This window comes from Rhagoletis pomonella, unplaced genomic scaffold (assembly GCF_013731165.1).
Source record: "Rhagoletis pomonella isolate Grant_MI unplaced genomic scaffold, Rhpom_1.0 Rhpom_scaffold_00010, whole genome shotgun sequence".
Taxonomy (NCBI): Eukaryota; Metazoa; Arthropoda; class Insecta; order Diptera; family Tephritidae; genus Rhagoletis; species Rhagoletis pomonella.
In genome coordinates, this window is record NW_023458564.1 from 33977419 (window position 1) to 34002668 (window position 25250).

The window sequence follows — 25250 nt, forward strand, 5'->3', positions numbered from 1 at the left end:
AAAAAAAGATGTGGCAATTTTAAAAAAATCAGGTTGAAAAAAAAATTTTTTATTAACAATAATTAATTACACTGGATCACAAATTTTTGTTTGGTTTTTGTTCTCCAGGCGCTACTATCCAATTTCTATATAGAATTGCTCGGTTATTCCGAAAATCGAATTAATTTTTTTCTATGGATACGTTTTCGAGATATGTGCAGTTTACCGCTATTCCACTTAATCACGAATATCTTACGAACCAATTTAACAACCTTAAAAGGAGATAAGTCAAATCAAAGCTAATAAAATTCTAATTCACTTTTACATAGAACTGATAGTTTCTGACAAATTAACTAATCATTCCCGTTTTTTTTTTATTTTTCAATGAAAAAATGAAAAAAAATCAAAATTTAACAGAAGACAAATTTAAAAAATTACAGGTTCTGTGCCAAATTTTTACATTTGTGCTAAACTGTGCTTCTAGAAAAAACTCAAGTTACTTATGAAGAAAATCAATGAATAAATAAGAAATAATGAGTGGTCAAAAAAAAAAATGCGCAAAGATTTTTTGTATGAAATATGAGCAGAAAAGCGTGTTACTCAGGTATAACCGGCGTATGAGTAACTTTCTTTCCTGCTCATTTTTCATACAAAAAATCTTTGCCTATTCTCATTTAACCACTCATTATTTCTTATATATCCATCGATTTTCTTCAATAGTAACTTGATTTTTTTTGTAACAGAACAGACTTTAACACAAATGCAAAAATTTGGCCATAACCTGTTATTTCTTTAATTTTTCTTCTGTTAAAGTTTGATTTTTTTCATTTTTTCGTTAAAAAATAAAAAAAAACTGGGCTGAATAATTAATTTGTCAGAACCTATAAGTCCTATCGGAAAGCGATGTATATACGGTTTATGGAGAATTTTATTGGCTTATTAATCCTGTTAAATTGGTTCGTAAGATATACGTGAATAAAGGAACCAATTTTTGCTTCAAGCTCAATAACGGTAAATTGAAAATATCTCGAAAATGTATCCATGGTAAAAAAATTAACTCTATTTTCGGAATAACCGAGCAATTCTACATAGGAATTGGATAGTGGGATTCATAGAACATTTTTGCTGTAAATTAGGGTTATTAATAAACAATTTCTGATGTTTAGTACACTGCATCGATTCAGTGGATCAACATCTGTAATTAAAACAAGTAATTTTTAGCAAAAAAAAAAACCGACTTAAAAAAAATATATATATATCTATATATTTCATGATCCAATGATCGGATCTAAACCAAATTAGTATGGGACCACCTCTGAGACACTACCTTTCCGTTGCAAATTATTGAAATCGGTTGACGTGGTGCAAAGTTATGCGGTAACATACATAAAACAAAAAAAAAAAAAAAAGATTCCGACGAACTGATAACCTCCTCCTTTTTTGGAAGTCGGTTAAAAAGCGTTAAAATCCTCGCTTTTTTGCGGCATTTATAAGCGATTTCATCAAAAGTTGCTATTAAGAGAGGAAAAAAGAAGCGTTCGTACTCAAAAATAAAAAATCATTATTCGCAAAATTCGAATTTCTGAGCAAAAAGAAAAAATACGTGTATCCTTAAATTGCTCAAGGAACAAAACCTGTGAGTTTTATCGCAAACTTAAATTCACTTTGCATTAACTCGTGAATTATACTAATACAAATGCGCATTAGCTAGCCGTAACTGCACGAAACAAATATGTGATTACATTAAAAATTTACATATTTTTGCTGTTGCTACGGAGATTTCCACTGGCTTGGAGCAACAATACCAAGGAAAACAGGTAGTAGCATTAAAGCTGTGACAGACGGCAAAGCTTATGCATATAATCTGGCACACATAAACGAACCACACGGTCGTGGGTTCGAGTCCCATGGCCAGTCGAATTTTCATTTATTTCGGTTTCATTCTTCTTTTTTATAAGTTCTATATTTTTTTCGTTGCTTTAAGTTAGTTGTTGTTGACTTTTTAAACAAATTCAACTCGAAAAATTTAAATTAACTAATAATAAAATAAAAAATGTGTTATAAAATAAAGCAAATGAAAATAAAATAAAGTAAAATTAAATATATTTATAAATCAAATAAAATAAAAAAATATAAAATAAATAATGGAAACAAAAAATTGTTTCGCAATCGCTCCAACCGAGGATCAAACCTGGCAGCTACAGGCGCTATAGCCCGCAACTCTCACCACTCGGCTATCGCGGGCGCGAAACTCGCCTGCTTTGTTTGCTTACTTGTACAAAAGACAGCAGCTGGCCGCTTTTACCAGTGTTGTCATCGAAAATTCCCCGGGTCCGAGCCAGGAAACGGCTGATAATCTCGTGAGATGGAAGTCTCAGCGTTTTTGTGAACTATCCAAGTTACACATGGCAGATCTTGTAAGAAGTTGGGAGGATTCTCAGGAAACATTTTTGTTAAATCTCAATTTGAGATGCACTCGAGAATCAGTCCTTTTCTTAAATTTCAAACGTTAATTCTCAAATGCATCTCAAATAACCATTGATAACGTTCTCAAACTAAAAAGCACATATTTGATATGAAATTTTACTTTATTTTCAAATTGAGAAATGTTGAGTTCTCAACTTTTTCTGAAACGTGAGTGTAGCGGAACGAAATGAAATCCAGTTACTCTCATTGAAATATTTGTATAGTGTTGCCATTGATACATGTAAGAGAAACACAGTTTTTATAGGAACGGAATTTTTATTTATGCAGTTTAACAGTTTATTCAATAGCTTATTTATTCAGATAGTTTAACAAAGAAAAATATGGTTAATATAAAAAATTAGTTCCATGGTTTGTTTTGAAATTAGACAAATTGCGAATAACAGCGACCGCGTGGTCAAAGAGCCATTTTGCGACTGATGTAGCAGGACTACTGATGGACTTCGACATCTGTGCCATGTTGACACAGATGGAACGGAACGGAATGCTAACAAATTTTTTCTCAAATGTTTCTCAAACTTAAATTGATAAACAATGTTTGTTTATTTTAATAATCCTCCGATAGGCGTCTTATTTTAACCAGATGTCACATTGGAATTAATTTATGGGTTCATTAGATAGGGGTGTAAAACAAATATGCGTACATCGGAAATATATGTACATAGATGTTTGCTATTGGATACACCGAATAAAACCGATGCACCATATTTGTTTTACATCCCTATCTAAAATTTTTTCTATACAACGAGTTTTATGTTGGCACTACTGTCCTTATTATCGGTGCTTCACAATTGAAGCAGAGTTACTGGTTCCATCTCGATAAAACGTAAGGATCCCCGGTGGAACAGGGGACTGGATGCAAAGCACAAAACTGCTGGGAGGCTTTTCAAAAGGCCAAAAGGATCTTTACGAACGTTAACAGGGAGACCTAAATCACCTGTTTCAAGTGCATTTCCCAGGCTTTTCGGTGATCTGATGGCCTCTGTCTCCTCGGAACACAGAGTGAGAATTATAGCAGGTCTGGTTAGGTCTTTGACAGGGACAAGGTACGGTGGGTGATAGAGTCTTTCCAACCCTTCAAATCGGGTCGTGATGTCCGTGTTATTTATTCTTAAATCGAGCAACAGGCCCCATGACTTATGTAGCTAAATCATACAAATCTTTTAGCCTAACTTCCTTCACTCAAAACTTCATAAAACTTTAGAGAGACTGTTAGACCTCCCTATTAGGGAGAAACTGAACACTTCCACTTCTTTACATCACATATAATTTGCTTATGTTAAAAGGAAGTCAACGGGTTCGCGTGAAATTATATCGTCCTTGGGCAATACTCAAGTAAGACCAGAGCCGTGAAAGGCTTGCCGCAGGGAGGTGTCCTTTCTCCCTTGCTTTGGTCACTTGTTGTGGACGAAATCTTAATCAGACTACATGAGTGTGGTTACGATGTTGTGGGGTACGCAGATGACCTGGCAATTAGAGGTTCGGAAAACTTCGGCAGTACTGTCTCGAAAGTTGCACGTGCAGCCCTTCACGTAGCCTCAAACTGGTGTGCCAGTGAGGGCCTCAGTATAAATCCTCGAAAGGCTTTGCTTGTACCGTTTACAACAAAGCATAAACCAATCCTTGGTTCGGTCACTCTTGGAGGCAGAGTGCTTGAATATTCCGATGAGGCCAAATATCTTTTCAGATAGACAAGCAGCCATCCAGGCCCTTTCAAACAGGATTACACGATATTATTTTAGAAAACAGAAATAACATCATGCTACTTTCTCATTACCTGACTGATCACAACCAATTGCGAATCCACTTGCACCGAATAGGTGAAGATGATGAAACTTCAGAGCACATTCTCTGTCACTTCCCGGCTTTGGCCAGACAAATATTGATTCATTTTAAAGCTTCAATGGTCAAACCCTTTGTTATAAAGAGTTCCCCTACCAAGGCCCTGCAGATGGGATTCATTAGGGAAGCCGAAGGAATCTTGGCCACACTGTGTTAGGGACTGCCTTCGTTTAACTAACCAACAATTTGAGATACAATATTACTAATATTAACAATGTATACTTGTATACTGGCACATTTTTTATAATAAAAATGTCTATGGGTAGCTTTGAGGGGTTACAAAACATTAAATCCCTGATTTCGTTGGGATTCTACGGTAAATCACCTCAAATAAATTATTGTGATATACTTTTGATTTCTCTTAAGGTTTTTTATTGTTGTTAATTTTTATTAACCAAATTCACAAAAAGGAGGAAGGTTATCAATTCGTCGAAATATTTTTTCTTTTTTTTTTTTTTTTTCTTTTTTGTATGTATGTTACCGCATAACTTTGGACCACGTTAGCTGATTTCTAAAATTATTATTTTTTAAGGAAAGGTGTTACCTCGGAGGTGGTCCCATTCTAATTTGGTTTAAATCCGATTAACGAAAATCTTAAATTTTTATATGAGAATTGAAGTCGGTTTTGTTTTTTGCTTAAAAATTACTTATTTTCGCTTCCAGATGGTGCAAGAATTGAACCACGTCGTAACGTGGTTAAGTGGAACACTCGAAATAACAACCGTGACACCTCCTTCGCCAGCGGCAATGGCAGCACATCTAACAAATGCGTAACTGCTCCATCAACGACTGCCGGTCGCTCGCCCGCTGAAGATGGTAAAGTTATATTCTATGCGCCACCTGCTGGTGGCTTCAACGCCAGTCAACCTTCCAGCCATACGCCAGCGTTCATGATCAAACAGGAGCCCGTGTTGCCGTCATTTTATCGCGAACGCAGCATCGAGGAGACCGAAGCCGCCCACGATTTACTCTCACTATCGCAAAGTCTACCGCCACTAACACCGCCTTGTGTCGTCACCATCCTGCATCCGGAGTCGTCAACTAACAGCAATCTCAATAGCACAGCGCACCATCAAAACCAGCACCAACACCACACCCAACAAACACCCATCATGCATGAGATATCCAGTGCTTCCAAACAGCAGAGAGCCGCGCCACCACCACTCTGTGCTGCAACTATTGCCGCGGATAATTTTACCATATTCACCGTGCAAGATGTCTCGACGCCGCACCACACGCGAGCGGCCCTCGATCAGGGACCGCCGAAAATACGTTATATGTGCAGCGGCAGCAGCAACTCATATGACAGTCATACAGGCGCAAACACACCGGATAATTCCGAAAATTGCTCGCCTCTAACACCACCAAATTCGGATCATTCATCTGACATTGACATCGACATGTCCTCCTCGTCGGATTCGGGGCATTCCAACTCGAATTATCAAGCAACGCTCAAGTTGTGGATCGATGAGCCATCATCGTACAAAGTGCGGCGTACATCCACAAACTCAATGACAATTGAAGATTCTACGGAGGCTAAAGCAAATCATTCCATCAAACTCGGTCTTAATATATTAGATGGCCGCACCAAGGCTAGCCGCAGCAGCAAGGAACCAGTCGAAACGCATACGGCTGGAAGTTTCGACTCCAGCGCCACGGACACCGATTCGTATGTGAAGAAGAAGCGGGGCAGCTACAAGTGCTCCGAATGCGGCAAACAGTATGCCACCTCAAGCAACCTCTCACGTCATAAACAGACGCACCGCTCGCTCGACTCGCAATCAGCAAAGAAATGCAATACTTGCGGCAAGGCTTATGTTTCCATGCCGGCTCTCGCCATGCACCTGCTGACTCACAAACTCTCGCACAGCTGCGACATTTGCGGCAAACTCTTTTCACGACCCTGGCTGTTGCAGGGCCATTTACGCTCACACACCGGCGAGAAACCATACGCCTGTTCACATTGCGGCAAGGCATTCGCCGATCGCTCCAATTTGCGAGCGCACATGCAAACGCACTCGATCGATAAGAACTTCGAATGCAAGCGTTGCCACAAGACATTCGCTCTAAAATCATACCTAAACAAGCATCTGGAGTCATCATGCCTCAAGGATGTTTTGGGCACCGGAGACGCGGCAGACTTGTACGCGGATAATGGCGATGGCGGCGAAGGCGAAGGCGAATCTACGACAGCACAAAGCAGTGATGACAACGACGAAGATATTGTCGTAGCATAGGCTCGAATAGATCGAAATACATGCATATGTATGCATGTAAGTCTGTAATTGGGAAGGGTTGGACTTTGAAGAGCACAGTAAGATACGAGTAATTTTAACAATTAAAACGAAAACATATTACACACTTTTACAACAGAAATAGTAATTAAATTTAAAACACGTAAAAATAGTTTTTCTATAGCAAAAAGTTCGATAGTTGAAGAACATACATACCATGCATACATAAATACATACAAAAACTGAAAAAAGCAAAAGCTGTACATTTTGCAAAACGCAATGAAAACAATACAAAACCTACCAACTTTAAGTAAAAATCCCATGCAACGAATATTATGGAACATAAGTAGAAATTCTATATATACAAAATTATTACTATTAAAATTATTATGAACAAGATATTATTAGGATTTATTGATAAGAGATTTGAAACGTAAAATGTGTTTTGTTGGCACTTAAGGCAGACGAACATTTGATATAGTATTCATAGTGAAAATTTAACAACTACAATGTTAAAGTTGAAAACCAGTGAGTAGTGCAATACATTAAGAGCGAAAAGTACTTATACATACATACATATAGTTAATTCACAAGTCAACCGAACACCTTATATGTAGGCTCAATTAGCTGAGCGAAAAGCAAGGCGCTAATTATTTGAGGTTATGGTGATCTTCGGCTAAGATCAGAGCCAATATTCACGCATGTTTTATATACACATACATAGTACATATGTATGTAAGTAAGTATACGTAGGTGCTTACATTTGCATACATAAATACATTATTATACAATTTACATACATATATATATACAATATATAATGTAATAGAAAGCATGAGAAGCAGTTGATATTTTTTTAGAGTATTTCATATACATATATTTTAAAGTAAAGCAACATGTTACCAAAAAGGCATGATATAAAATGATATTAAATAAATTAGACTAAACTATTCTTAAAATAAAAAAATGCATAAAAATAATAGTAATTTACTTAGAATGGCAATTTTACAAATACTGCAATACATATAACAAAAGCATAACAACATTTTTGAATACCTAAGCAATTTAAACGGATAAGCTCAGCGTAAAACCAAAGACAAAGGCAAAGTCAATTTTAAATCGTTTAAACTTACTTTTATTGTTTATCTTGTAAAGTTAGCATATGCAAACCGTTTTAGAATTAATTTATTTTTTTCTTGGTTAATAAAATGTTATATGAGGGTAGCTTGGCTAAGATTATAATGGATCTCTCGCATAGACCATAAAGTACTTTTCACGATTTTTAGTAATTTGCTTACAGACGCTCTGATCTAACTATGACTTCAGAGAGAGGAAAATGACGGCAAAAAATTTAGGATATTTCCAGAGACACTTCCTGTTATTTAGTTTAAAATGTATCATTGAATAATGTCGACTTAAACTTAACTATAATTTTTTATAAGAAGATAATTACCCAAACTGTCCTTGGTCCTTGTAAAATCAGACTTGTATTATGACTGTCGATATCGACTTCGATGTCATTTGCCCAAGTGTGATAGACATTTTATTTTATTATATTATATAGTGTTTATAAATGAATTATATTTTTATAAATCATATTTTTTGAGTCATATGTTTTAGGAAAAATACACCGTAGTAGTTTTAAAATTTCAAAATTACATTTCTCGACAGAAAAATAATTTATTCGAGCTAACTCGACGGCTCACAGTGTGCACAGTGTTCATGCCAATTAATCGTAGCGCTTTCGACAGAAGCAATATTTTGATATGAAACAAAATGGCTTTGAAAGCTAATGTAATTGCCTTTCAACAAAAACTATTGCCATTGAGCCACAATCACTTCTTGACCTTAAAAAAAAATGGGTAAAAATGAAATTCCCCCTATTCCCCAATCCGCAATTCCAAAAATAATCTGAAAATAAGGAATTTTTTTTATGTTCTTATTAATGCTTAAATAATAAAAAGGAAAATCATCGGTAGGTAGCCCAAAATAATAAAAATTAAAATTTTTAAAGTCATGCGGAATAAATCAGGATTCTAATGGCACCTTTGAAAATGCCTTTATTCACAGTCTATAAGAATGTTCAGACAGGCCGATAATCGAGCACTTAGCCAAGATTTCTCGATTAAGGCGCTTATTGTGCCTGATTTACCATACAAAATTTCAATTCTTAATTGCTCGATTGGTTGCTTCTGGTCCTCTTTTGCATTGTACCTAATTTGCGAAAAATAACTTTACCTTAGTGTAGATAAATGCACCTAAAAATTGTTATTTGTACACATATATTAAAGAAGGTAAGAGGATATCCTTGACCTTCGGTACAAAATTATATTTTCGAAAAGGTAAATCACTTTCCTCCGAGTTGTTCCATCTGACGTAATAAAAAGAAATATTATCTGTCTGTCTGGCGAAATCAACTACAGTTACGTTACTTTGACCACCCTTTTGTATCATTTGTGTGCATCTTCACACAAAAGAGGGAGGCTATACGACAAGTTACCCACACCATAAAATGCGTTTAAATGTGAATAAATATGTGAACTGATTTCCCGAAATACTATTTGACTACGTTCCAAATGTACCTAAAGTAGTGTGTACTTTCAAAGTAAATAAAGGTACGATTGTAGATTGTACCAACTTTTCCATCACTGTTGGCAACTGTGTGTCGCTAATCGAGCAGCTGACTGTGTGTGAACACCAAAAAGCGGTAGCTCAATTAAAAGATGAATTGGCTTCATTACATTTCAGTCTGAAATTACTCTTTTTATGCGATTTTTATGCGGATTTGAATTTGTGTAGATTTTTCCAACCGTTTTTCGCAGTGGCGATTTGGCTTTTTTTAGAGTTGTGACTACTTTTTTCCAGAGTGAATGATATAGAAAGAGTACTTCCGCCTGAATTGATATTGGGAGTATACTATCGGGAATATGCTATGCAGTTGTTTAAGGTTAGGACTACGACAAAGACGAGGTCGAAAATGAATACGAAGACAAATTTGAATACGAAGACGAAAGTGAAGACGAATACTAAAGTTAAGACGAAGACGAATGCGCAGAATTTACCCTTAGGCGCATGAAAATACATCAACTCAAATAACAAAGCAAATATTATGGATTTAGTATTATATTAGTTAGTTATAGTTATCATACATACAAGATTTTTATAATTTTTTTAGAATACATGTAATTATTTTTGGGATTTTATTCTCTGTACTTTTTATAACCCAGTATTATTTTTAACTGAAATATTAGAATTTTCTAAGCTTTGCCATTAAAGATATGAGGTATCTTCATACCAATTTGTCTGGTTTACGCTAGCTTTCTAGTCCAAATCTATTAATTTAAGCCAACGTAATTTTCGCTAATTCCAATTCTCGACTCTACTACATACATACATACATACATACTTACGTAAGTAATCACATTCAATTACTCGAAAATAATAAAATTGAGAGCAAACATTTAGAAACATATCACAAGGACAATACTTAATCATAAATCAAGTATATAATAAAAGCAAAATAAATATAATGTTAATTAAAACTAAATACATATGTACGTATTTCAATTAATTTATAAGTAAACTAAATAAGTTTATTATTTATAAATTAAAAAACCCTTCAATTACATAAAAGCAACGAGCATAAAAATTATGTTTAATGAAGTTTCAAAGCATATAATAAACATGTACTTTTAACAACATGTGGACGAACTTGGTTCAAAAATATGTTATGTACATGCACACATGCATACTTACATATATACAAAGTTAAGCTTATACATTTATTTTCTATTTAAAGCAAAATCATAAACAAATTGAAACTGTGAGCAATTCGAAAAATTCCATGGTGTGGAAAAGTAAGCAAAAAAGGAAAATATTAACCAAAATTCAGACACCCAAAAAAAATTAAGCCGAAAGATATACTTAGAATCGAGAATTGATACCTAGAGCAATAAAAAACATTTGCAAAGCATTCAAGTAAACAGTCATTAAAATTTTAAGTCTTATATAAAAGTATTCTTAGAAGCCGAAATCACTGTAAACTTAATACTTAAATACATATTTATGTATAAATGCACGCAATTTAGCTGTTTGAATGATTAATTGTCAATTAATTAAATGAAATGACTTAAATTACAAAAGCTAAATAGCCGAGTAAATTTTGAAAGATCGTAAAGAAATTGTTAACGTAGAATGAGAGAAATCATATTTCATCGCGTTCACAAATGATGATTTGCTTGCCACGAAATATAATTTTAAGATGGACGACAAGAAATCTTTTCATAAAGCAAATATTTATAAGTCAAGACTAGAATGATATTCCAACATACATAGTATACATACTACATACCTATGTGTATGTATGTTTGTAAAATTATATATAAAAGAGTCAATGAAGACGAGGAACATTAGGAGCCTAAATTGAACAACGACTTTTTGAAATTGAGTAACCCAAATTGTATATGAAAAATTAATGAAAAATATAATTTATGAATATAAGCTATATAGCATATTAGATATTAAAATTAGACACATATATTTTAGAGCATAAAATTTTAATCAAAGTACTATGCGTACATGTGTACATATATACGTATACGTATATTCACATACACGAGCATACATAACTTCACGATTGCTTAACTAAGCAAAAGTATTAGCATTTGTTTCTAAGTTCACAGACATTTACATTCATAGCCTCCTACAGTTTCCAAGATCTGCATATGTATAGGGATTTACACGGAAAGCTTGGTACCATCATTGCCTAATCATTACAGCTTATTAATCTTCTCAGAGGTTTTCCTTGCCCAGCTTGGCTTAAATATGCCGGGAAGATTTCAAAAGATGTTCATTTTTTTTTTTTTTTTGCTGAAATAAAAATAATCGTCCGTATACACAATCTGCCCAAAATGTTACACCCTTTTACTAGAGTTTAATTTCCAGTAATTTTCAAATCGTAAATTAAGATGTCCACTAGCTTCTGGAGCCAAGTTTCACACCTTGCCCAATCTTCCCTACAAAGAGGTAATTAATTTAAATTTTGTAGGTAGTTTGGATGAATTAGATCTCCACTGATATTTTACTTGTGATTAAACCATAATGCTGAGAGGGCCAGAGACCCATCTACATACATATATTTATGTATTTGGTCTGGACAAAATGGTATTCCAACATTGAAAACACCCTTTTATATAGAATAATGGAAAATACCAGGGACCGAGAATAAAAGGTAGAATCGAAACTAAATGTCGTTCTCGTAGTTTTGTTGCCATGAACGCTTAAAAACCTAAACCGAAATGAGAACAAAACCTTCGGGAACGTTTTCAAAAGAACGAAAGTGAGAACAAAACTGTCGAGAACGTTCTCAACGTGAGTCATATAAGAACAAAACCTTGTGGAACGTTCGCAAAGAGAACAATATGCGAGCAATACTTTTGGGAGCATTTCTAAGAGAACAAAATGGAAACAAAAGTCTCCGGAACGTTCTGGAGTCTAAGGAACTTTCTCTCGAATAACCATTTCGGAACTAAAGTCTCAGGAAATTTCTTACAGAGACCGAAACGGAAAAATTACAAACAGAATGTGAATGTAACATAAACATTCGCTATCACCTTGATTGTAAAATTTGGTTGAATGAATACAATTTTGATCGGTCAGTACTACACTAAAAAAATATGCCTTGCGCTAGAAGGAAGTCGGAATAGTAGAGCTTCGGCTTTTCTACTACTGATATAATTTGGTAAAGCGTTACCTAGGACCAAAAGTAAGCAACAGCTTTCATTATTTAGTCCATGAATTTTAAAGTCAATGGCATATTTTTTAAGAGAATTGAGGGTCAACTTTATATAAGGAACCAATATTTTATTTATACAAAACGATATTTTCATTTCCCAATACCAGGCGCTCATACTATAAAGGTGGTAGCGGTAGTACAAAAACAAAAACTAACACGTATTTTGTTTTCGCTTTGGGTACGCAAATGTCAATTTCAGCTATTCTTCGCTCAAGGAGTAAGAGGGAAAGAAAATTCCAACACTCTTATTTTCGCACTCACTCATAAAGAATTTTGACATATGTGTACCAAGGTAAATTAAAGCATCAACACCACCTTATATGAATTCACCTTGCTATAAACTTTACAAAGTAGAATTTTGGGAATTTAAAAATATATACAAACAATTTTGTACGTAGAAATAGAAAACTTGGTATTGGGAAATGAAAATTTCGTGTGGTTCAAATAAAAACTGGTCATAAATAAAGGTGCCGGGCGAGGAAAAGCTGAAAGATAACTATGCAAATTAAGTCAACGAAAGACTTAAGACACGAGCTCTTCTTGCGCAAATAATGAAAAATAGTTCCATAAATGGACACTTACCCTAATGATGAATGATCTAGAAGATGAAATGATCCAGCTTTCCTATGACTTATAGTTAACAATCATGATTTTCACTGAAACGATTGTTCATCCCAACACGCAGACTGAGAGCGGTATTATTAACGTTAATTTCCCAAAAGTTTTGTGCTCGTTTTATTCTCCAGCAGAATATTCCCCAGACTTTTATCCTTATTTGATCTGTCATGAAAACGTTCTCGATACTTTCGTTCTCATTTTGTTCCCATGGAAACGTTCCCGAAAGTTTCGTTCCCATTATGTTCTTTTTGAAAACGTGCCCATGAGTTTTGTTCACATTTTATTCTTTACGGAAACGTTCCCAATCCTTTTGTTCCTATTTTTCACCCGTTTAAATTGCTCTCAATACTTTTGTTCCCGTTTGGTTCTTTTGTGGCAACGTTCTTGATGCTACATTTTGTTCTCATGCAGAACCAAACCAAAACTGTAACGAGTTCTCGGTCCTTGGAAAATACCCCGTTATTACCACATGAATACTATTATGAAATATAACCTGTCAAGCGTTACTCCCTACCGAGAATTTTAACTGCTTCAGTTTTCACCGTGGAGGGGTTAGATAACGAGAAACGTGTAGCTGTTATAGCGCTATTCAAAAAAGAAATGAAAAGGTGACATTTTAGCACAGATTCACCTGTAAATGGCAGATTTTCAGACAAGCTTAGAGTTTTTCACTTTAACTCCTAGTACACATTATATTGTTTTTAAGTTTCAGATTTGAACGAATATATTAAAATATCTCTTTCAGTTTTCTTAGAAGTAATTTTTTAAGATAAAAATGCCGATGGAGGTGCAGCGTTTCCTCTTTGAGAAAAATGGTATTCAGCTGCTCTTTGCATTCCGGAAACCACAACAAATGCTGAAAGAATATTTTCCCATATCCATTTAAATAGAAAACGGAAATGGCTAAATTATAAAGGTATTTTAAAAATTAGGAATCTTTTAAAAAGTACTTCAGATTGTACTAAACTTCAAGAATCGAATCAATTGTAGTATAAAAAAAAAATTATAAATTTACAAAAGTACAAAAGTACTCAAATTTAATTTTATTAAAACAAAATGTGATTTAAATGCTCCATTTAAACAGAGATTATTTTTGTTAAGTTATTCATTATTTAAGCAGTAAGTGTTATATTATTTTAGATCATTTTTTCTTTGCTACTTTTGTTTAATAAATAAAAAAAAACTATATTCTTCAAATGTGCCTTCGTTTTTGAGGGTTACAGTTTGTTGAAAATATAGTCCTTTTCTTGGAAATTTACATATTTTTGAAAAAAATCTGGTACCACTGGTTAAGAGAATAATTTTATTTTTAATAAATTTTCACTGAAAGAGTTAAAATTAATATAAGGGATAATTGAGTACGAGTCCTTTTTTTGCACAAAATTTTTTCTAATGTATTTTTCTCGGAAGAGCTCTAAGCATATATGTACATTAGACTGCATCACTCCCCATACAAAAAATAATCGGTACTATTTTTCCATTGGAATTATAAAATCTACTACATTTTAAGACGTCCACCAAAATATTTCGGAAAAATATTAAGATTTAAGTGAGCTGGACCGATTTGAAAATACCTCCCAAAATGGTTTTTTTTATGAATAAAAATAGTTTATTAAAGAAATTGAAAAAATCCCCTCAAATGACAAAACGGTTTAAGCTTAAAATATTTGCATAAAAATATTTAAAAAAATTAAAAAAAAATTTAACGGAATCGTAATGATGATGCTGTTTTTAACATTTTTCAAAGATTGGTATAAGAAAAACTAGAATAACTGAACCTAAACTCTTCCGATTTAGACTTAAGAGGTGTCATTGGAAAGGTATTTTCTCACCCTTTTCATTTATTTGCTAATAAACTTATTCAAAGGATGGAAGAGAAAGGTAGGAGAAACGAACCTCATTCAAAGTTGAATTAAGATGTTTTGGTATTCGAAAAAAAAAGATGGGACAAGAATGACGTTTCTTTTGGCCAGAAATAAAAACTGAGATCCCATAAGTCTAAATCAGAACAGTTTTGGCCCAGTTATTTAAGTTTTTCGTAAATCAATCTTTGAAAAAAGTAAAAAACCAGCATCAAAAATCTCATTCTTACGATTCCGTTGAAAATATTTTTAATTATTTGTATGCAGATTCTAATTTGTCATCTGAGGGGACTTTTTTCAAAAAGTTCTTTAAGAAACTATTTTTATTCATAAAAAACTTCATTTGTGGAGGTAATTTTAAATTGGTCCAGCTCGCTTAAATCTTAATATTTTTCCGAAATATTTTAGTGGACGTCTTAAAATATAATACATTTTGTAATCCCGACGGAAAAACCGCAACTTTTTTTGGTGATGCAGTCTAATGTACATACTGCTTACATCAATTATATGCCGCCCACATATTGACAAGTTGTATCTATTAATTGTTTCAATATATTTTTTTATTATTTTTTATATAAATAAAGTGTATTCTTTAACAAAGGCCGTGTAAATCCAGGTTTTAACTCTGTGCAATATTCAAAAAAAATTCAATGAACTTTCATAAAAATTTCGAGCTTTTTAATTCGATTTCTTAGAAAGATTTATTTAATTATTTTTTCTTTTTTAGTAAATTTCTGGGAAAAATATTTAATAATTTCATCAGGATCATGAAATCAAATATATTTAAAGAATAATAAAAAAATACACTCACTGTGCGTTCCCAGAAACTTCCACTTAAAAGTTGCAGCCCCTTCACATGGTATTGGTCTTTATTTTGCATGACAGATAGATAAATCGATTGCTCCTTTTGCAGTTTGCTCACTTTTTCTATTCCAGAAAATTGTACGAATCCCTGCATAAGAAATCGGGTATGCCAATGTATTCAAGAATTTTGTTTTGTGTACAGAGAAATTTTTTTAGAAATTGAAATGGCAAACAAAATTTTCCATTTAAAAGTGTCATGTGGAAATGAGCTTGATGATTTTTTTAACATGCACACTGGTATTTTTTATTGTCTAATCATTCAAGTTTTTAGCATTTGTTGCCCAGTGGAAATTCGGTATGAGTCATTACCAGCCAACCTAACACAAACCCTATCTACATAAAAAATATAAACACATTTGTTATAAGGAATAGGTTTTAATTATATATATATATATATATATAGATATATACTGATATATGTATATAGAGAAGCATAAGTCAAAACAATGGAATATACAACCAAATAACACCAAAACCATACAATTTGTATTAGTACATTTATTCGAATGAAATAATTTTTATTTGCGAGCAATGAATAAAAGTCATAAATATAAAATGATTTCTAGAGCATATTAAAGTTAGAAATAAAGCAATTATATGAGCATAATAACCAAGTGAATGAAATATTTTGAATGATAAGACTTGAATCAATTTAACAAAAACAAATTAAATATACCATTGCGATTGCAGAAAGTTATATATGAAATTAATATTAAATAATTTAATACCTACGTACTTAATAAAATTAGACTATCTGAAGCAACTTAAAAAAAAAAACCATAAAACAAGTAAAGAAAACACAAGGACATTTGAACGCTTACGTTTAGAGATTAACAGTGAGAACTGCATATATATAACAATGAAAGTTGTGTAAAGAAATTATTGCAAACAAGTACACATGAAAACTTAAAGTATGAAAATAACATTTTATGCTTGTCAATACTTTCCCCGGAAAATATTCATAAGTACCTACTTAAGCGAATATTTAAAAAGAGAATGCGGCAACTTTTTAGAGTCAATAAATAACAGAGCAATTCAGCTGCGAAGCACAAAAATTTATTGGAAATTTGCGTATGTGGAAACGCAATTTTAAACGCAAATAAATACGGTAGTGAAACATACATGCATACATACTACATACATAAACTTTGCTTGACTTGTATTCAAAACTAGTTACGAAAAAAGTACTTTTGCAGATTAGTTCAAAATAATTCAAATATATTCAGCAAATAACAGCGTTTAGCATCTTAACTTTAGATACTTCGTAGTTGATGCAGTTTTCCCTTATAAGCGCCATTAATTAGCGAAACACAAATTTAGTTTTCAAACTATTTCAATACATACATAAGAATGTACTAGAAAACTTAAAAACATTTAACTGAAGAAAGACAAATACAAGAATATACGTAATTTTTTCAATATGAAAAAAAAACATCGAAAACATCGAGGCAAAACCTTTTCACAGATTGCACGCAGACTGGAAAGCCCATATACATAAAATTCCAAAATTCACACACTTACATACATACATATATAGATATGCACAAGAAAAACACATACATACGTACATACATACCGAGCCCTTACCGCCAAAAAGATGTAAGCCACATTTTTTTCAAAATTGTAATTTACATGCAAAACTCTGCATCAAAAAGAAAATTAAAAAAAAATGTCGCTTAACCCTTTTTGGCGGTTAGGGCCTCGATATGTAAGTACCGTAATATGACTTTTCCCATTTACTAAAAAGTTTATGAATCTTGAAACTACTTTACATACATACAAACATACATACATATTTACATTAACAGTTTGCCCGCAGAAATGAGAATAAGAATTCAAAGTCCCATCAAATATGGACGTTTGGCGGCGTTAATACAGCTGTAAAATTTGCAAAATACAAGTATGATACTAGTCGCATACATCCATTACATGCATAAATTAAAGTTATGTCGAAGCCATAATATAAAGAATATAAAAATGAGAATTATTATACCGAATTAAAATTATGTATTACATACATACATATATCTACATTTTAGTGGAATCATGTAAACTACAATATTTTTAGAGCATTGGCGAAAATTAGAATAAAAAGTATAATACTTATGATATCAAGAATTTTACCGCATGTGTTTTAAATTAGTGGATTTCAAAAATTTTTTTTTGTTATTTTTTTTTTTAATGGACGCAGCGCCATGTATCGAGCCCTAACCGCCAAACAACTTAAGCGACATTTTTTTGCAAAAATTTCTTTTGGATGCAGAATTGCATCTAAATGCTCTACGGGCATTTCTGCATCAAAAAGAAAATTTTTGAAAAACATGTCGCTTACGTTTTTTTTGGCGGTTAGTGCTCGATATGGTAAAATCAGCCAAGGGCGCTGAAGGTATTTTACCCAAAGTTACTACGCGTTACTTGTTTGGCACGCAATGCATTTTGTTGCTAAAATCTGCTTTGCGCCTTGAAGGTTTTAAGAACATTAATCCCAATATCGCTCTGCCGCCACAGCCAATATTAACGAGATGGGGCACCTGATACGAGGCGGCAAAATATTATTGCCTACATTTTAAAGAATTTCAAATTCTTAAAGATCTAAATGATAGAGATGCTTCTTCAATATTGAAGACAAAAAGCATTAGCTTCAAATTCGATTGAAGCACGTAGCCTGTTCACTTTAGATTTTTTCAACGAAAAAATTCCAGGAAGAAATTTTTTGACGCAGTTAGGTGTCTCCTGTTTAGGTGAATACGAAATTAAAATTTTTCCCCCAATTGCGATATGGGAAATGTCCGCCATCTTGGTTTTTGTGTTTTTTACGATTGCGCGCGAATTTTGCATTTCTCGCGAAAAAAGGTAGTGAACAAATTTGTAGAGAATTCGATTCCCTACAGTTTTCATTTTTTATTTAAATTATTTATTGCTAATAATATGCAAAAAATTCCCAAAATTAGGTAAGTGGCGCGGGTTTTTCGAATTTTGAGCAATTTCTATTTGAAATGGCAAAGTTGTAGAGGACAAAATTTTCAATAATCGCATTATTCATATGTTCGCGTACGACGTGTAGCTCTCGAGCAACGACGCTTTCAATGCAGCTGCAAGGGGAGAGCTACTCATATTATATGCATATTTCTTTTGTTTTTAGTGCATATTTTTGAGTTTTTTAAGGATAAACTATATTTTTATGAAAAACTAAAATTACCTATCTGATCATGATTTTTGAAATTTTTTTTTTTTTTTGTTGAAGATGCTTCTCATTTTCTCCATATATAAAAACCGTCAAACATACATATGTACATTAGGGATGTTGATTTTTTCGGAATTCGGAATTCGGAGTCCCGGAATTTAGATATTCATTACTTTTCCACAACTTAAATCGAAAAAATTGCTTCTTTATTGTTTGAGAAGCTCTCCTACGATAAAATAAATAATAAATTAATAGGTTTGAAACCTACTTCTTTATTTAAAGTGGCGTTTTTATTTTTTCTCTCTGCCATCAGGATTTAGATTAAAGGACTTCGTAATTTCAAAGATATGATTGATTTCAAAAATTATTTAAAAAATTTAATGCAATGTAGAATAAAATTGGGGGTTAATACCAAATGCAAGAGGAAATTTTTTTGGAATTAAAAAAAAATTAAATTTTTTGGATTCGCAAGGACGAATAGGTAATTTTTTAAGCTGATAAAATTAGAAGGATCAAATTCGAGGATGTTATCGAGCTTATATAAGTTCTTAACATATAATTTTTTCAAAAACAAATATTGAGAAATTTCAAGGATAAAATTTTAAAAGAACATTTTCCATAGTTACCAGTCCTTATGCACCAAAAAATTGAATTTGTTTAAACTCTACGGGATTTTGTCTTTAATTTGATACCTATACTTCTTCTCGAATCATATTTCACTGAATTTTTTAAATCATTTTTGAATTACTGACGTCAGAGTGAAAAACTAAAAACGAAATTTTACTGTATTTGGCCCATGGTTTCGCGAATTTATTGATTTTTGTGTGTAAAATTTACTATCGCACGGTGTCATATGTATAATGAGCTAGATATTTAATTTATAAAAAATATATTCTATTATTGCCATCAGAGCAAATTATAAATCCCGAAAATCCCTGGATTATTTGCCAAGAATCCCGGGATTTTCGGGACCTAAAAAGGGTCCAGATCCCGGGACCCCAGGATTAACATTCCCAATATACATCGTAGGGAAGAATTTTATTGCCATCGAACAAAAAAAATACTATCAAAAATCAGCGGAAGCAATTTTGTTAAAGAATAACTAAAATTAAAAATTAATAAATAAAAAATTCAAAACTGGTCCTTATGTGAGTATTGTTTAGTTACGATGAGCACTATATGCAGCAAAGTTATGGAAAAAACATTCCGTAGCCTATATCCAGCCAAATGTTTTCGATATTTTTTTTATTCGCAGCAGTTTTTCTTCCACCAGTTTTCAAATCAAATTCAGAGAGGTATTTTGCATTTGGTCCTTTCATTTTATGTTGATAGTCCGCCTTGCTATGTCCTTAGCATTGTAAATCTCATTTCCTTCAGTTTATTATCCACCGGTACCAACAATGGGTGCTTCAATACGAGAAGGTTATTTTTGCTTGATGCCGGGAGCAACTTTGTCTAGTCCTGAGTTGCAGTATCGGACGAAAATAACTATATTTTTTACGCAATATATACATAGTATATTGGTATCCTGCACGTGAGCTCCTCAGACCATCTTCTATTGGCCCATTCGATAAAGTTATTATCCAGCCAGAGTTTACAAGAAGATAGCGAAAGCCCCGCATTACGAGCAGCACTAATTGCAGCCAATAGGGTAAGGAACCTTGCTACGTCATCTACACAACAACATCTGAAGTCTGCTGGAAGATTTTCCGAAACCTCGTATCACTCCCTTTAATCTTAAAGCATTACAGCTGACCTATAGTTTACCGTACATGTAAGTCCATAGGTAAAAGTAAAGCAAGGTCATTAGGGATTTAGTCTGCATCAGGATAACGCCCCATTCCCATCATGCAGCCCACCCCTTAAATCTTTTTTAAATAAATAAATATTTGTCGCTTACACTCTTGCTTCTCCGATTTGTGGTGTACGCTTTGATGGTGTCACACAAAGGCGAGGGACCTACAGTTTTACGCCCCCCCTTAATGAGAATCTGTTTTCATGGCGGAAGTGCACTCGGTGCTTTGCCATTACCTGCCGACGGGCGACCGCTGTTAGAAAACAACGTTTTTGTTTGAATGTCGCTCGGGACTCTAACCACTCAACCACGGCCGCGTTTGTTAGCTTGTTTTTATTGTTAATTTATCCGAACAACCGTTCACAATGTGATGCTTCAAGTCCCACTTTTTCCCTATCGCTGATTTACAGCCGTAAAAGGCAGTTATGGCTTTGTTGCTACGCTCTTCTGCATTGCGTCCCCAAGTTAACTTTCTGTCCAGAATAACGCCTAGATATCTAATTACCCCCGAAAAAATCAGCCGGCGTGTTCAAGGAAGGAGTCTGTTGCCAGGAAATATTCGTTTTCTTTTGTAAAACAGAACCATGGCCGTTTTGCCGAATTGACTCTTAAGCCTGCTTCTTTGGACCAGGTATCTAAGATGCCTAAAGCGCTTACCAACTGCCGCCAGAGTAAGATCATCAGCGTAAGCAATGATCTGATAACCTGTGCCGAAGCAGTGGGAAAAGGGCCTTATTGTGGGCCGTGATTGGCGTAACTTTTTACGGACACCTGCTCCAACTCCATATATTTAGTACTGCTGCCTAAAAGGCGACGAACAAGTTCTACCAGAGGTGATTCAGCCCATTCATGGCCATGGCGAGTAACGGTCTCTCGGAAAATATTATTGACGGCACCCCGCATATCAAGAAACACTCCTAGTGGAAATTTCTTAAAGGCTAGTGGTGCAATCTGCATCTACAGGCCTTTCTTTCCAGTGGGCATAAAGCGTTTATTTAAATCAATTTCCTGTAGGATCTGCAAGTCCAGTAATATTTTCAGAACCTTGAGAAAAAAATAAGTAATGCTTATCGGTCGAAGGGTCCTGGGTCCAACTCTTGAGTATGAAGAAACTGGGCAAAGTATGTACACTGAGATTCCAATTCTCTGGCATGCGCCCGGTCGCCTGCTCTGAAGGGCTCATTGTTTAAACCCACATTATTGGTGTTTTCACCACATCTTGGTCGAGTGGGAAAACATGAACTCATTCCTCAACATTAGTCTAGGTTCTACTTCATTAAATGGGCAACCAGTGTTGCCAATCAAAGGGGTTGAAAATCCTATACCATATTACAATCCCTGATCTTGATGGAACCTCTCCGTGGCTACTGTCATACTATCTGATATAATTCTCGGGCTACATTTCTGCCGGATAGCGTTTCTAGCACCTCGCACCCACTCCTTCATGTTTCACTTTTCCTCATTTTTTAGATATGTCCCTATTCTGCTGCCTGCGTAAGCTCACATTTACAAAGAGTCCACCATATAGCCAGGCAGTCAAAGTTTGTATTCCGACTATCACAACGGGATGAATATGGTTGTTTTTTCTTTGACCAGGAGATACCTTAGTAGCTTTGAGCGTGTTTCGATGCTCATAATTAATAATAAGTTTCATTATCTGACATTTGGATCAAATACGTTTATGTTACTAGCGTCAAATTCGCCAAGCGAAGTTTCGAAATCGTTATGGGGAGTTTTGAAAATTCCGCTCTGGTCTCTTCGTTGTTCTCTAAAACTCCCAACCATTCTGTCAATATGCATCTCCAGTGGGGTCGGTTACCGCATCTCACACATGCGGTACATACATACATACGTTGCCTAGCCTGCAAGGTAGACAACGTATCGTATGAGTGAGAATTGAATACATACATGTACTTAGTCTCGCAACTGTGTAGCCAGAAGCACTAGTTACCATACCCCATTGAACTCACTGGACAAAAACAATCATCATCAGAGCCCGTCTTGATATAATTTTCCAAATATATACATTCATATTTATGTGAGTGTTTCATAGTACAGATAACACATTTTTTATGAAACGACAATGTCGACAACTTATGAACTATAAATTTCTACTTACCTATACCCATCTACGAAACTTGATTCTATTCGTAATTGTTGAAGAAACGTTGGAAAATGTTATAAAGGCAACATCAATATTCAGCCTCGTTCACTTTCCCTAAGTGACACTGCAAGTAAACAATTTTTTAAGCGTACGAATATTTGTACTACATTAATACAGATGTATACCTGTATGTATGTATGTACGTTTTCCACACATCAGGCAACGGGCAAACAACGTTAACGCTGATTGCGTTGACATTCAGCACTTAAGTAAACGCCGGCGGAAAATGGCAAATTGAATTTACAACAAAACATATCCATGTACATGTGTATGTAAGTTTAAATGTGCATACATTCATGAGAGAAAAAATTACAACTTTTACAGGGCAATTCCGGCTACTTTAATTTAATTTGCTTTGAATTTTTAAATTTAATTGCTTATAATTAGCAACTAATTTAAAAGCATTTGAGACAAGTTTTTACTAGTTGTTCCTTTTCATGTAACTGATATATGTATGTACATCCAAATATGATCAATATCCGACCATAAATAGGCGGTTTTCAAATATCTCAACACCTGCGCCACCTAGAGAGAACTAAAGTTCCAAGTCTCTAGCTAATCGGGAAGTTGGTTAAACATTAATTGCAAGATTTCATTAAACACGGAAACTTAATAAAAGCTTGTAAAAATATACATATTTTTTGAATTTCATCTAACTTTCAGAAACTTATTTTTGCCTTTTTAAATTAATTTTCTTTAAATTTTTGGTTGTATTGTTTTCAAAAGGAAATAATAACTTTTTTATTTAATTTAATTTTTAGAAAATTTATTGCTAAAAGGCCTACAGAATAACGCTAAGACATCCTCGTTAGCAGATCTTGCAATTAGTCTTTCGAAAGACAGAAAAGAGTTTCGGAGATAGTCGCCAGAATTGACAATTGTCTTAGGTAAGAGTTTTATGTTTCGAAAGACTGTGGTGAGTTGGGATACAATTGCCAGAACTATCCTATTAACCTACTTTCGAAGATATTTTTTTAACCCTAATCTCTTCTTTTTGAATTATTTCAACACTTGGAAAGGACAAACTGGAGACCCGAAAACTGCTACGAGACTTTCTTTAGATACATTTTCCGCACGGCCGGGCTCTGCATAATCTTCAGTGCCATGTATGCTTTATGGCTCGCGAACGACATCAATTTGAGGCGAAATATTTTGGTACGAGCAACAAAAATACCAAATTTTTTGTCGCACCCATGTACATGTGTCATAATAGCGAATATTGCTAAAACTTTGCACAACACTGTTTTGTATCCATGTGTGTTAAATCCAAAACAGTAACAAGGCAAACATCGATTTGGCACTACGGCTCTGTTAAAAATAAATTTAAAGGAAATCATCTGAGCTGTAGGGGGAAGTGGCTCAAGAGTACTCATATGACAAAAGTTCGTCAAATCAATACAACAAATATAAATTTGCTGAAGTGCACAAGTGCAAATTCAACAAATACATTATGTAACATAAATAGAGGGAATCTAAAGCTTGAGAGACAATTTCTCACGTTTGTGTACGTAGAGTTGTGCATTTGAGTGTAAATACATAATCTGCTAAGAAAATTTCGCGCAGAGAAACTAAGTTGCGGAACCGCCAGCAGAATCTGAAATTACTTCTTCTGGGTAGTTAACTTTTGTTTTAGAAATATTTTTGGCCATGGATATTATATTGTCGCTTCGAATCATTTTGCTGCATAGATACCCATATGCATATGTATGTATGTATATGGATAAGTACAGCTACATAAATATATATCTACTTCGTTCGATTTCTGGAAGAATTTCTTAAATAGATGTGTACCCGAGCTCCCGGGTCCAGAGCATATTTTTGTTATACTTCTCCATACATATCTTCTTCTTCGCTGTAACCGCCTAAGCGATTTGTACGAGTTCAGCAAAACACGCCAGTCGTTTCTCTTCCGTGCCAACTGACCACCAGCGGGTTCCGAATTGAATACTCTCAGCGCTGTAGCATCGGTGTCTATTCGAAGGACATGGCCAAGCCAGCGGATCCGCTGTATTTTGATTCGCTGCACTATGTCCATGTCGTTGTAAAGCTCATACAGGTCATAGTTCTATAGTCTGCGGTACTCGCCAATGCGTAAAGACCCATACATTTTCCGCAAAATCTTTCTCTGGAATACTCCAATGCTCCATACTGCTGTGCCATATAACAGCACGGGCATTATGAGTGACTTATAGAGTGTGGTTTTCGTACGTAGAGAGAGGATTCTACTCGTTAGTTATCTACTCAGTCCAGTCTGATTTGGATTTCGATGCTCACATTAATGCTGGTTTCTAAGTAAACGGAATTCTCTACCTTTTCGAAATTATAACTGCCAACAGTGACGTGAGTGCCTAGGCGCGTATGCGCTGACCGTTTGGTTGATGACATAAGATACTTCGTTGACAACCAGGCCCAATCGCTTTGCTTCCTTGT

General features: G+C 34.2%; 1 protein-coding gene across 1 annotated transcript in view; it reads left to right on the forward strand.

The window, feature by feature from the left end:
• Positions 1-8131, forward strand: part of LOC118746261 — a 33635-nt gene extending 25504 nt beyond the window's left edge. The window contains exon 3 of the mRNA XM_036480097.1: positions 4969-8131. Coding sequence (XP_036335990.1) covers positions 4969-6542 — 1574 coding nt within the window. The 3' untranslated portion in view covers positions 6543-8131. The remainder of the gene's footprint in view (positions 1-4968) is intronic.
• The last annotated feature ends 17119 nt before the right edge of the window (positions 8132-25250 follow it).